The 15,582-nt window shown below is 34.6% G+C and overlaps 1 protein-coding gene and 1 pseudogene across 5 annotated transcripts in view; one reads left to right on the top strand and one right to left on the bottom strand.

Annotated features, from left to right (window-relative positions):
• Window positions 1-15,582, bottom strand: part of Nars2 (asparaginyl-tRNA synthetase 2, mitochondrial) — a 146,962-nt gene that overhangs the window by 118,858 nt on the left and 12,522 nt on the right. For 4 of the 5 annotated variants that reach the window (XM_071616537.1, XM_071616535.1, XM_071616534.1 and 1 more), the window contains exons 3-5: window positions 13,716-13,836; window positions 9,396-9,536; window positions 2,977-3,057 (exon numbers count right to left, since the gene is read on the bottom strand). In XM_071616537.1, the coding sequence (XP_071472638.1) occupies window positions 2,977-3,057; window positions 9,396-9,536; window positions 13,716-13,836 (343 nt within the window). Of the gene's footprint in view, window positions 1-2,976; window positions 3,058-9,395; window positions 9,537-13,715; window positions 13,837-15,582 lie in introns of those variants that run through there. The other variant, XM_071616536.1, reaches the window with a different exon arrangement.
• On the top strand, window positions 10,644-10,801 carry LOC114098641 (apelin receptor early endogenous ligand-like; annotated as a pseudogene).

Below are 15,582 nucleotides of genomic sequence, written 5' to 3' on the forward strand. Positions count from 1 at the left end.
ATTCAAAGTATGGTTTCTGTGCTGGAGAATAGTAGCTCAGTGTTCGATTCCCAGCACCACAAAACCAAAACCAATGTATGGTTTCTGCTGAATGCCTATCATTTTTGTACCATCATGACATTAAAAAATCAGTAAGTTGAAGTATCCTAAGTTGGGAACAGTCTATAGTTGCTTCAGGATTGTAAAAACCAATCATAATTTTGGAAACTCAGCTAGGACCTTAAGACAAAGAGGAAAAAGTATACAAATAATAAATGCATGATAAATAATATCAAGGATTAAAAAAAAAAAAGCATGTTCCTTACTTTATCAAATCCTGCCAAGTCAGCAGGTTTATAGGCCAGAACCTCAATTTTTTATCCCTTTCTATCCCTCATAACATTTAGCATAGCACTTGAACACAGAGGTATCAAATGTCTGCTGAAAAACAAATAAATGCCTTGAATGTGACTTCTTACATCTACTCAGTGGTCCCCAAATCTTAATATCCACAGTCGTAAATGAGGAAATGTGGAAAAGAAAACAAAAATGATAAGGCATATATTCAGTTCTCAATAAGAGTATTAGAAGTTTAAGTTCTTACTATACTTTTTAAGGTTTTAAGGTCACCTCTTACTGATACCCTCAAACCTAAATTTCTATTAGCCATTTTTATCTTAAAAATGATTACTGACACTTCAATGCTGTCACAGGAAAAAAGAAGGCTGTTAAATGAAGCAAGATTTTTTTTTTTTTTTTTTTTTTTTGAGGCGGGGTGTTACTGGGGATTGAACCCAGGACACTCAACCACTAAACTATGCCCCCAGCTCTTTTTGAGACAGGGTCTTCTTGCTAAATTGTCCAGACTGGCCTTGAACCTGCCTCAGCCTTCCAAATAGCTGGTATTACAATTGTGCACCACCACACCTGGTAGAGAAGCAAGAATTCAAGAATTTAAATACAAAAGTTCCACTTCTTCAGACCCACTTCCCTAAAAGTGGTTGCCAACATTCATACCCCTATGCCTCTACTAGTAGCCAGGAGGAAATTAAGAATGAATCTTGTAAGGACACAGGTGTGTAAGGTGTATGAGGTGAAAATAAGAAAAAATACTGCTTACAAAGGCAGAGCAAAAGGTGAGTCTTGGTATCTGAACTTCTGAAAGCAACAAAGATAGCAGGCCATACATAACACAAAAGTCACAGATGCTGAAATCTGATCTAGACCCTGACTATAGTAGGATCAATGAATTCAAGAGCATGTCTTTTCTAGTACTCTAATTCCATTATGTAAAATTCCTCTCTCTGGCCCTGAAATGATATGAACTTCATTTTTCATTTATTTAGCTTTAGAAATACATTTTTTTCCTCTTCCTATTTGTATTTATGCAGTAACTTTCCTTTTGGTTGTTTAGCAACCAAAATACAGACTGTAATCACTCAGATCTACTTAGATTTTCCTGGTAGTATAGAAATTATCTCCCAATTTATCATTATTTAAGTTTGTTTAATTTGGGTCTCTTTTAAAATTCCCTTATTATTTGTAAAAACTCCTTGAAATTATACTTTTGCTTCTCTGTTTTTTAACATTCCATAGTTTAGATAAAAGGATCATGAAATGCATTTAAGGTTAAGTAATTTTTCTTCCCTTCAATATTCACAAAGAGAAAATAAACACCTAGAAAAGAATGTTTTTTAGAATACACTATTATTTTGTCATTTGCTAACTTCTTTGAACTCATATATGGATGCTAACACTTCCACTTTAAACATTCAACAGGTTTTTTAATTCTGCTTTTTCCAGAAAGTTAACTACCATCCAGATTTCTTCAAGTATGAAGAAAGACAACATTTGATTACTATTCCTAATAATAATGACTTTAATACGTCAGGACAACTTTTTCCAATGAAAACTTTGTTCAAAAATATAAAGAGAAAGCATGGTTATCAAGAGCCAGAAAGCCCTAAAACTGAGAAAGCAGTTATATACACATCTTGTCAGCTAATAAAATCAACCGAATGTTTAAAGAACCACCTTGATATTTACTAGAGTTAAAGAATTCAGCAAATAAATAAAATACAAAAAGCACAACTCATCAATTTAGTTCTCTTTGTCTATCAGTATGTGACTAGCTAATGACTTTTTCAGCTGTAAAACTAATAAATGAAAGGCTTTCAATTGACTATAAGAAAAGTTGGAAATTTTTTTTTCCTGCAAGAAGGGCAGGCTGACAGTACCTGACACATAGTAGGAAATCCAAAAATGGTTGTTAAACAAAGAATTAAACTAAAAACCTTAATGGGGTATATACACAAATCATTTCTTATGAAAACGTAATTTTTTAAAAAGAATCTGAAAAAGAAAATGATATTTGTATGTATACTTTTCTATTTTATTCATCTTTTTAAATACTTTTTTTAGCTGTAAGTGGACACAATACCTTCATTTTATTTATTTATATGTGGTGCTGAGGATGGAACCTGGTGCCTCATATATGCTAGGTGAGCATTCTACTGCTGAGCCACAACTCCAGCCCTTTTATCCATCTTTAAAAACATGATTTATGTTCAAGCATCAACTGATGGTTGAATTTGCAGAATATCTTATAATCCTTATTAATCTCTAAATTTCTCTAATTAACCATTTCAGTGGCTTAAGGAAAGCAAGTAGAGTACTAAATTAAAAATTTACTCCTTTTAGTCACAGTATTAGTAATATGGCTAGTAGGATAGGGAGTCAGAGCAGTTGTAATGAATATTAAGAATTACTACAGTCAATTTCAGGTGCTACCTATGGTCTTCTTATTAAATTTAAAATGGGGTTAGGAATATAGCTCAGTTGGTAGAGTGCTTGCCTCAAATGCAAAATCCCCAGCACTACAAAAATAAATAAATAAGTAAGTAAGCAAACAAACAAATAAATAAATAAATTGAAACAAACCCTCAGGAGAAAAATATCAAACAACAATATTTTTCCAAGATGGGAAATAGAACTCACCTCAACTCGGAAAAGCTCTCCAGCCCCCTCACAGTCATTGGATGTAATTATTGGAGTATGAATGTGCACAAAACCACTGTTCTGGAAGGAAAAGAAAAACACTCTTTTCAAGATGTCTGCACATGAAAAAATTCCAAGAATATACACTGTGTTGTTATACTATTAAAATGGAACTCTGAGAATGCCACATCAAATCCCCCCAACCTTCCAAATATGAGGTTATTGAAAGATGGTTGAGTATTTTACTATGCACAGAAGCACAAAATTTTTTTGATTTGGAACAGACTTAGAAATTAAGTTCTCCAATATCTTTATTTCAAAGATAAGAAAGCTGAGTCCCTGAGAGATTTAGTAAATTGCCAAAAGCCACATAAATAGTCAGTGGCTAAGCCAAGGTTGTAACCCCGCGCCCAGGCTCTGTATTGCTATTCCCTCCATTTTCTACTTCTCTAAGTTACTGGTGATGGTTCAACAAACACACATGTACATGCACGCATGTGCGCGCGTGCACACACACACACACACTCAACCAAGGTTAATGCATAGCAATGCTGCCTGTATTATTCAGGGAATACAAAGCGATCAATATGAAGTTCAGTTATGTGGGAATAAAACCTCAACTGTGATAAACCATCAAAAAGAAAAATTAAGGCTAATAGGGACTAAAGAAATGCACAGCAAGACAGGCAGAAATGACTAGTGGGAAGTCTCTGTCATTCGATCTATGGCACAATGCACTGCATGTAGCACAGACAGTGTACTTCCTTGGCCTGAAGAGTATTCTGAGCAGCATCAAGTCCATCCATCACCAAGGCGCCCAACGGCAGTTCTTCCGATCAAAACTGAGACTATTTCCATTAGTAAACCACAAAAGCTGTTGCTAGTAGGACTGAAATAACCCATCAACTTCAAGGCTACACTTCTTTCATTGTGACTATGTATGAAGGCAAAGGTTATAGTCAGTATAGATGTAGAAAGTAGCTAAAAATAAATTTGTAATACAAAGCCAGAATAGCATGTGTTTAACGCAAAATTCTAGCCTTGAAATCAATACAATACACTCACATCTATGCTAAATTCTGCCTATCACCAGTAGAATATAACATCTCCAGGCATTGTCAGGGATCTCCCAAATATGAACTTTTATAATTATAATTATATTTAGCCAATGACTTATGATATAGGCTGATTAAATAGTCAAGCTATAAATTAAGCCCCAGAAAGTATTCAAATATGTACTTAACCTGAGAGCAATGTGCCTAGAAGTGCTGCACAGAGCACATTATAGAGAACCATGGAAATACAATCAATAACATTACTTCATAAAATTTTTATCTCCTAAGAGCCAAGAATTATGAACATGAATCATTTATTCCACATGAATGTAAGCAACTATGAGCATGAGTGGAGTAAACAAAGAAAGGAAGTGAAAAATTCAAAGGAAATGAGGGTGGGGAAGGGGAGGTAGAGCGAGAGGAAAAAATTTAATGGCTGAATGTAATTATCAAAGTTAGAACTGGTCAAATGCCACCAGGAACAGCACTGTAAACCTGAGGTCAATAATTATGGGATTCAAAACAAAAGTCACACAGGAGTAGGAACCATTTTTAATACTTAACGTCAAACCTTTACAAAATGGGTCACTATAGCTTTTTAAGCTTTAATGCTGCTAGCAAAGCTTATCGAAGTCTCTAACATTACCAAAGAGCTATACATGAGAATACAAAGGAAGAACAATAAAGCAGTGTACACAAAGTCCAAAAAAGAGAAAGTGGGAGGAAAAACAGATAAAATGAAAGTCAAGTGCAAGGAAAGGAGGAATGCTGTCAGTATCTGCTCTAGAGAGGCTACCAGTATTAGGTACTTATACCACCCCAGAGCAAAGGGGTTTCTAAATGGAGGTATGAGGGCCAGAAAAGGAGCCAAAAGTGGAAGTAAATGCTTTACCCAATTGTTAGACTCCACCTGCCACCTCCAGATTGAAACAATTTGATACACATTCCAGAAACAGGTATTTTAGAAGGTTCTGAGTATCCAAAAACTACAAAATTCACATACTAAGGCCCATACACATCACTCAGAAAACTAGTGGATATTTTCCCTTTACACTTAACTGAAATAAATATCATTATTTAATCACCATCAACAGAAATGTGACAGTAATTGCTAGATACTAGCATGCCACTGGCAACAAAAATCAACAGCAAGAGGAGTCCAAAAAAAACCATACAAAAAAAAAAACAAACATAAAAAGCAGTCACAGGCACTCCAATACACAGGCCATCCAACATAGGGGTTTAAAACCACTCCACTCCATGGCAGGCTCTGAAGGACTGCCATCCAGAGGAGACAAGCCCTGAAAGGCACAGCAGTCTTTTACTGCTTCATTTGAAAAAGACAGGCAAGCGTACAATCCATTCTAGGAACACTTAGAAAAAAATGGGACCAAAGAGAAAAACTTCAGTTATTTGAAAAATTTGGCTCTTCTAAATGACACATTTTGAGGACCATAGACAGCCAAGTTTTAGCACATGGCATGTGTGTCAATTTTATGAGGAAACCAAGTTAAATACAAAATATTTTCAATACTAAAACCAAAAGATAACTCTAGATTTTCAAAACATCCTAACTTAAAGTACCTCTCAAGTTTCTATTTCTTCCTACATTTCTCAATTTTTATTGATAAATTTGAAATGTATGAAAATTTTACATTTTAAAGCTTAACATCTTTTAGGGAATTTAAAGTAGAAGAAACTGTACCAAATAGATGATATGTAATTATTATTTTATATGTCCTAGAGCGCTACAAGTGACTACTTTAAACAAGTCAATCCTAAATGTCTCACATACAAGTGGATAACATAGAATGACGTATCAGGATTATATTTTTCAGGGCATGACAATTAAAAAATGCATTTATAGCACTCAAAAAGTATCTACCTTTATAACTATCACCAATAGTGTTAAAATTCAAATTATTTTCAAGCACTTTTCTTACTTTACATTTTCTAGTTTATCCTCTTATTTAATTATTTGCATATCTGTTAAGGCTTCAAGTAATAAAGAAATGTATGAAGGAGGTGAAGTCTAACTTGTCAATGGATTGCCAATACTACCACCTTGTGGCCAAAAAAATCCATAAAATTGTTTCAGTATTAAAGCAGGTCCACTTTATCAACTGTTGAAATCTTTATCAACTGTTGAAACACTATATTTTTAGATCTGAACAGATTTTATGTTTGTGTGGTTCAAGCACTACTGAAAAGCCATATGGAAGTTGCATAAGAAAGTCTGAGAGCATATGTAAACAGACTCTTTCAAATTACAATGGGATAACATTGTATAATGTGATTTATTTTTCTTTAAGTAGGTGCCTTAAAGGCATGGTGTTTTTGTCAGTTTCAACAGAAATTAACTCTGATGGAGCTTCTTATTCTTAACTTTTATGTATTTGTTTTTGGTACTAGGAATTGAACTCAGGGGCACTCAGGCACTGAGCCACATCCCCAGCCCTATTTTATATTTTATTTAGAGACATGGTCTCTCTGAGTTGCTTAACGCCTTGCCCTTGCTGAGGCTGGCTTTGGACTCTTGATCCTCCCATCTCAGCCTCCCCAACTGCTGGGATTACAGGCATGCGCCACTGTGCCAGCTTTATTTCTTGATTTTGAGATAGAGTCTCATTAAATTGCTAGGGCCTCGTTAAATTGCTGAGGCTGACCTCAAACTTAGACTTGCACCACTGTGCCCAGCTGATGGAGCTTTTTAAAGAGCATGAACTCTCTTGGTGAGCTACAGCTGGACTGGGACTGCATGAATTTGGATATAGCTCAGGGGAAGCTGTGACCAAGTTGGAGAAACAGGAATTGAATTCACTTTCCCACTTGAAACAATCATAAAGCAAAAAAAAAAAAAACAATAAAAATAAAAAGCAACCCAGATGAAACAATGATTTTCACGATAGTGGATATAAGACAATAAAAGATACTGATCTGGGGTTGGGGTTGTGGCTCAGTGGTAGAGCGCTTGCCTAGCACATGCGAGGCCCTGGGTTCTATCCTCAGCACCACATAAAAATAAATAAACAAAATAAAGGTATTGTGTACAACTAAAAAAATAAATATTAAAAAAAAAAAGATACTGATCTCTAAGGGATGGGAAGCGAATGTTGAGCCCTACCAGTCAGCCAGCTTATGATACTGAGCTCTTTCAGGTCACAGCATAGAGAGACAGTGATAAGGTAAAGCCCAGAAGACTCCCTAATTCAAGGAGAGACAGTTGAGACCAATGTGGCTGAAGTTCATGGGACATAGTATCAAAGAAGAGAGAACTGGACAGAGAACTCCAGAGATCTGCAGAGGGTCACCCAGGAGTATTAGGTAGAGAACTGATGAGTGCCTACATGGAGGAAACTATCCAAAATTGGGGAAAGAACTGAAAAAATTAGAGGGAACAGCACACAGTGTTTACATGCTGGCTGGATGTTCTCACAAGCCAGATGAGAAAAACTCAGTTCATAAGGCACTAGGTATAGTACTTTGTAGCAGGAAATACTTAGTACTAGACTAAACACTGTTCCAAACCTGCTAAACAAAAAACAGAAGCAGACCCAAAAGGATCAACAGTTTTCAACTAACAACTGCATACCAGAACAAAGCTCAAGAAGCTTTATAAATATTCAGCACCCAAAGTAAAATTCACTATGTCTGGCATTAATCAGCAGATATGCAAAAAGACAGGGAAATATAAGCCATGAAACTAATCCATCCATCAATCAAAACTGACCCATAGTTGACATGTTAAAATTAAAAGGACATAAAAACGGTTTTCAAATTAAAACTGTATTCCATATGCTCAAAAAGTTAAGTAGACACAAAAGGAATAATAATAATAAAAAAGCCCAAAGTGAATTCTAAATATGAAATGTAGGGGCTGGGGTTGTGGCTCAGTGGTAGAGCGCTGGCCTCGCACATGTGAGACCCTGGGTTCGATCCTCAGCACCACAAAAAAATAAATAAGTGAAATAAAGATATTGTGTCCAACTACAACTAAAAAATAAATATTTAAAAATAAATAAATAAAAATAAATATGAAATGTATAATGTTTCAGATGAAAAAAATACACTGGATAGGAAAAAAGATTAGTAAGCATAAAGAAAAACCAACAGAAACCATCAAAAAGAGAGGGAAAACATCCAAAAGAAATAAACACAGGAAAAAAGGATTTTAAAAGAAGAAAAGTACATCAGTGGGCTATGGATAGCATCAATGCACTAATATATGGATAATTTCAGTTCCCAAAAGAGGAAAGTAACAGAAAAATATTTGTACCAATACTGCTAAAAAAAAAAAAAAAAAAAAAAAAAAACTTCATGAAGATGATAAACTTAGGATCGAGGAAATTCAATAAACCCTGAATGAAAAACAAAGAAAACTGCATCAAGGCACATCACAAATTGATAAAAAAAAACCAAAACAGTTGTTATGGTTTAGATATGAGGTGTCCGCCAAAAACTCACATGTGAGACAATGCAAGAAAGTTTAGATTGGGCTATGCATAGGCTTAACTGAATCAGTGCATTACCCATTTAGGTGGATTAATGGGGTAGTAACTATAGGCAGGTAGGGTGGTGGCTGGAGAAGACAGGTCACTGGTCACATATACAGCCTTTGGGATATATATTTTCTCTGACGAGTAAAGCTCTCTTCGCTTCCTGATTGTCCTGTTCTGAACTGCCTTCTTCTGCCACACCCTCTACCATGATGTTCTGCCTCACCTCTGGCAAAGAGCAATGGAGTTGGCCATCTATGGACCAAGACCTGTGAAACTGTGAACCCCAAGTAAACTTTTCCTCCTCTAAAATTTTTCTTGTAAGGTCTTTTAGTCACAGTAGCAAAAAAAGCTGACTAAACCATCAATGATAAAGAAAAAATCTTAAAGTCAGACAAAGAAAAAAAGACAAGGCGTGCATCGAGGATTAAAGATAAGTATGACATCAGATTTCTCATTGGAAGTAATGCAAATGAGAAGACGTATCATGGCAACCTTGAAGTACTTAAAGAAAAAAACCTGTCAATGTAGAATTCTGTATCCAGAAAAAGTATCATTTAAAAATGAAGATAAAATAAAGATGTTACAGACACATAAACTTTCAAGGTCATGGATATGCTCATCATCTCAGTTGTGGTGAAGATTTCATAGGTTCATAATTTATCAGATTATATACTTTAAATATTTATAGCATTTATTCCTTAATAAGCTCTTAAACTATATATGTACACCTGTGACATTTGATCCTGAACCAAATAAATAAAGGTACTTGGAACAAACAACTAACAGAACTTTCAGGAAAATGTTCCAGTGTTACAATTATCCAACCTCTTCACAAGACAGAATACCTGGAAGTAGGGTACCTTACCTTAAAAAAGGAATGAATAGCAGCTGTGGCTTCACTGCGAACCCTCAATATAGAACCCAGAGCGTTAGTCCTACACCTAAGGTGAGGATATTGTCTCATGTACTCCAGAGGATGCTTCTCTTTATATTTGATAGGGAATGCCTGCCAATAAATAAGGAAAAAATTAGAAGCTAAACAAACAAAAAAACCTGTTTTATAAAACCAGTTTCCAGAGCATTTCCTAAATAGTAACGCTTCAGAGAAAATAAGATGCTTTCCTCCTTTATTTTTTAATATAACAGATTATATAGCCCACATAATTTTTACCAGGTAGAAGAATGGTGGGATGGATTCAGAGAGATGTGGGTTTGAAGCCAGTTTTAGTATTTATTAGCTAAATTAATTAATATCACTGAGGCTTATCTATTATTTACCAAGTTTCTATCCACTAGCTGTCTGTGACTTCTTACAAATAGAGAGGTTAAGCATATAATTATGCAAAACAATCCACTGTTTGGCACACAGGAGTTCAGAATATTGTAGATATTAAAGATTACGTTTTCTACCATTGTACACACACAGCTGGGGTTCAATTTTAAAATCACACAAATGTCTTGAAAACCCACAATCATATCAGCTAGTGCCACTTTATTACTGTTTATCAACATGTCACTGGGTCTAAGAACATGAGGAACAGTCAACAGCTATCTTTCATTTAGCAGAGTACTAAAAATCTACAAAAAAAGTTTAAAGGAACTTAAGGCTCCAACCTGAAATATTTCTCCATGTCCACACTTATATTATAAGATTAAAAAGTCATATCCTTTCAGACAGAAACCAAAGACTCAAAAGAAAGATAATACAAAAGCTGAATAAGAGCTACACATGCACACTGCTTTAGTCTCGTCTTTTTAGGTCTGGTGCACACACTGATTTTTATAGTACGCAGAAACAAGTAAAACATGCTTGCCAAGAAGAAAATGTAGCCACAGGAATATATCTGGGATTGTTGGGGGTTCAGAATCCCTAAAGCCTAAATACTTTAAATGACGCTGAACTGAAGAAGGGAAGGAGGAGGCAGTCTCTGACCACCGCACAGTGTACCGTAACTGTGTCTGCTGTGATCATTAACCTTTCTGGAAAATGCAGCTGGCAGTTCTCTGAGGTTTGTCATTAGAATGTGAGGACAGAAACACAGATTGCAGAGACTATTTACAGATTGCTTTGTTTACTTTAAGAGCAACTGCTCCACTTGCGTGTGGCAGGAAAATGAGATTTCAACAAATTATTTTGTGTTTTTAATTTTTATGAGTCTCCTTATCAACAGACAGACACCAGCTAATTTGGCCTTGAGAAGAAAACTGCACAGATACAACTGCCTTTAGAGGAGATGTATGCCTCTCCATTCATGAACTCCCTTCCCCTGAGATATAGACTTCTACAGCTGATTTCACTGTGTCTACCAGAAGAAGAGTAGTGAAAGAGAGATTTCAACTGCTCCAAAGAGCTGTGTCTATAGAGGGATTGCTTAGGCTTCATCATACAAAAAAGAATTGTCTGAAAGTATGGGGATGATATTTTAGTTCACAAAACTGCCTTCTTGCTGGTTGTAATTAGAGGAAAAACAACATATTCAAAAATGATTCCAGTCTGAAGCACAATTATTTGCTTGCATAACAAAAATCTCTCATCTTTTTTTCTATACATTATTATTATATTGATGAAAAATAAAACCATCTTTTTAAGTCTTAGAACTCTCTAAAGGTAAAAACTGCGATAATTAAAATTTTTTTTTCATATTCCTATGAGTCTCTGAAAGTATTAGTGTTGTATATGTTTGAGTGATTCTTAAAAAACATAAATGCTAAATCTAAAATCAACTGCATTGTCTTGGTTTTCAGAATAGGAAGAAAATTATTGATTCATTAATTATTTATATTGAGAGAATAAGAAAGAAGCTTAGTTGTTACCAATCTATATATGACAGATTTTAGTGTTTATAAAAGTCTGATTTTTATTTTATGAGTAATCTCCATTTGAAGTCCTAGAGGAAAGCATAAAGTACTAATTGTAGTCCATGTTATTTTAAAATGTTCATTTCTCAATTTTTTTCCTCATCATGCAATTGTAAGAACCCAAAGTTTGTTTTCTTGGAGGTTGTTTCATACCCTTGATTATTTTGTATAGATAGTTCCTTAAAAAGACTGGTTTAGTTTACATAAAAAATACAGTTATGCCAGTGAAACCCTAACATGGAAATATCTGTATCTAATAGGTGAGTGTTCATCATTCTGATAAGCTTTGCTTAACCTGTGATAGTGAGATTTACAAACAACAAATCAGAAATTTAGAAATATGATTACCTCAAAAGGAAACTATCCTATCTAGATCTGAATTGTATTGATAACTAGGTGTTCCCAAGTGGTTAAATATGTTATTAATCTTTGTTTATTGAAAGAAATTTAGCTTAGTGCCATAAAATTTTAAGTTACTTCCAGGTAAAGAGTTTACAAAATCATACCCTGCCTAAAAGTTTTACTTTGTAAACATTATAGACTCAGAGAAGCCATTAAATCATTAAACTTTATTTTGCTAAAATTAAAGTTTGGTATTCATATGCAAAAAAATTGATATAGAAAAATCTGACAATATCATGGAGTTTCTTTGCCTATAAAAGTTTATTTAAAAGTGTCTTTGGGATAGAAAGTACTTAATAAGGCTTTGGAATTAAATTTATACATAAACAAAATGTCTTATCTCATTATTTAAACTAGATACTAATGGAGAACTCCTAAATAATTTTCTGGATGAATTATAATTCCTTTCCACAAATGCATTTGACTACAAACATAAACTATTGTCAATTTTATTTATGTTTAAAATAAACTCATTTGTATACCATGCATAAAAAATACTTTTACAATTCAGAAACATCTTATTCAATAAAGCCTATATTTTTTCAAGTATAAATTCTCATATGCAAAGAAAAACAGCTAAAAAACAGTCTTAGTAATGTAATTAATGGCTATAGATTTCTGGTCCTAATAATTGCTTAATAAAACAGTTGGTGACTTGAAAAAAAGAAAGAAAAACAAGGCAAGGAGAAGGTAACAACAGTAACAGAAGCCAAGGGAGAATAATTCAAGAACAATAAAACACATAGTAAATTTTTAATAATCATAGATCCTTCTAAGAAAGCAAAAGCAAAAATATTTACCTTTTCAATTCCTCTCGATTTCTAAATTATTTCACAATTTTTCAATTGTAATTTCTTGGAAAATAATTCAGAAGGACATTTTAAAAGAAAATTAGCCCATTTTCGTTCTTACTTCCTTACATTTAATTTTTCCTATTATTCTAAAATACCAAAATGAATTTAAATGATGCAATTTTCTTAAAATTTCTCATTTTTTTGCATATTAAACATTTGAAGGTAATTATGGCAAAGACAGGAGGAGTCAAATAGCTAGAAAATAAATTTCAGATGTGCCACCAATTTTACCAGGGTGGGCCTTATTTTCTCCATCTTTGTCAATTTAAAGAACTGGATTGATGACTTTTTATTTTATTCCCTCTAACCTCTTTACCAGGCTTATATATATATAAAGCACTAACACAGTCTTCAAAAACAGGTATAAACATGCATTAATATAGAATTTCTTGTCTGTTCAGCACTACAACATTCCAGGTCAGCACTATCAGTAGAACTTTCTGTGAAAAATGGGAATGTTCTCTACTTATGCTGTCCAATATGGTAGACAATAGTAACATTTGAACATTTCCTCCCCTTTCCCATCCCTCCTCCCTCCTTCTCAATCTCGGTCTTCTACTCCACCTAGAGAGGTCTTTCCATCTTCTAAGGTCATCTTCAATTTCTTTCTTCAGTGTTCTATAGTTTTCATTGTAGAGATCTTCCATCTCCTTGGTTAGATCAATTCCCAAGTATTTTATCTTTTAAGGTCATTATGAATAAAATGGTTTTTCCAATTTCTTTCTCAGCAAAATCACTGTTTCCTTTTAAAATGCCACTGAAGAACTGGACTTCGTAGCCCTGGTATGGGCTATATCCAGCATTGTGGATGACTAGACATGCTTATAAAAACTGTGAGGTTCAACTGTGACAGGCACTAAAGATGCACAGATTAATGCTCAACTCTCTCTAATAAGACTAAGTCATCTTTGTAATACTTTTACTACTATCTCTACAGGATCTATGCCCTGTTTCAATTATCAGGGAAGCATAACTGAAAAATGTTCTAAGTACCATCTTTCCAATAATCCCACTTAAAACAGATTGTTATTATTTTAAATTAAGCCTAAATAGCCTGAACAAAAGCATACCTTGGCATCACAATTTCCAATAACTTCAATTTTTTCTGCCTTCAGTTCCACATTTTGCCTTTTGGAAGGGCTTTGTACCAGCTGCCCAAGGACTTCTACAGAACTCCCAAAAGTCAATTCTCTATAATAACAAAGAAATCAAGATATTATTATATATAACTTTTCTTTTAATAAAAATCTTGCTATTAAGTATAACTTCTGTCTTAATATAAATCTTGCTATTAGAACATTAATGATAGAGTACTTACCTTCAAGTGAGTTAAAGAATCTTCAAAGTTTATGGATGCTCTGTGGTATATCCAAATCTTAAAAATGAATTCCATACATTTTTAAATGGGAATAAAGAAATTGAGGATTTACATATAGCTATTTAGAATTAAGAAGTTATATAATTATCTGTATCAAATATAAGTTGGTCAAAATGCTTTTTAACATATTGTAGATTACATGTAAGGTCTGATGAAATCCAAATCAGGTCTGTAGTTCTGTTGATAATTCCCTGGTTTTTTTTTTTTTTTTTTTTTTTTTTATTGTTGGTTGTTCAAAACATTACATAGTTCTTGATATATCATCTTTCACACTTTTCTTCAAGTGGGTTATGAACTCCCATTTTTAGCCCATATACAGATTGCAGAATCACATCAATTACACATCCATTGATTTACATATTGCCATACTAGTGTCTGTTGTATTCTGCTACATTTCCTATCCTCTACTATCCCCCCTCCCCTCCCCTCCCCACCCCTCTTCTCTCTCTACCCCCTCTACTGACCTTCATTTCTCCCCCTTGTATTATTTTTCCCTCTCCCCTCATTTCCTCTTGTATGTTCTTTTGTATAACCCTGAGGGTCTCCTTCTATTTCCATGCAATTTCCTTTTTCTCTCCCTTTCCCTCCCACCTCTCATCTCTGTTTAATGTTAATCTTCTTCTCATGCTCTTCGTCCCTACTCTGTTCTTAGTTACTCTCCTTATATCAAAGAAGACATTTGGCATTTGTTTTTTAGGGATTGGCTAGCTTCACTTAGCATAATCTGCTCTAGTGCCATCCATTTCCCTGCAAATTCTATGATTTTGTCATTTTTTAATGCAGAGTAATACTCCATTGTGTATAAATGCCACATTTTTTTAATCCATTCGTCTATTGAAGGGCATCTGGGTTGGTTCCACAGTCTTGCTATTGTGAATTGTGCTGCTATGAACATCGATGTAGCAGTGTCCCTGTAGCATGCTCTTTTTAGGTCTTTAGGGAATAGACCAAGAAGGGGAATAGCTGGGTCAAATGGTGGCTCCATTCCCAGCTTTCCAAGACATCTCCATACTGCTTTCCAAATTGGCTGCACCAATCTGCAGTCCCACCAGCAATGTACAAGTGTACCCTTTTCCCCACATCCTCGCCAGCACTTGTTGTTGTTTGACTTCATAATGGCTGCCAATCTTACTGGAGTGAGATGGTATCTTAGGGTGGTTTTGATTTGCATTTCTCTGACTGCTAGAGATGGTGAGCATTTTTTCATGTACTTGTTGATTGATTGTATGTCCTCCTCTGAGAAGTGTCTATTCAGGTCCTTGGCCCATTTGTTGATTGGGTTGTTAGTTATCTTATTGTCTAATTTTTGGAGTTCTTTGTATACTCTGGATATTAGGGCTCTGTCTGAAGTGTGAGGAGTAAAGATTTGTTCCCAGGATGTAGGCTCTCTATTTACCTCTCTTATTGTTTCTTTAGCTGAGAAAAAACTTTTTAGTTTGAGTAAGTCCCATTTGTTGATTCTAGTTATTAACTTTTGTGCTATGGGTGTCCTATTGAGGAATTTGGAGCCCGACCCCACAGTATGTAGATCGTAGCCAACTTTTTCTTCTATCAGACGG

This window comes from Marmota flaviventris, chromosome 9 (assembly GCF_047511675.1).
Source record: "Marmota flaviventris isolate mMarFla1 chromosome 9, mMarFla1.hap1, whole genome shotgun sequence".
Lineage (NCBI taxonomy): Eukaryota > Metazoa > Chordata > Mammalia > Rodentia > Sciuridae > Marmota > Marmota flaviventris.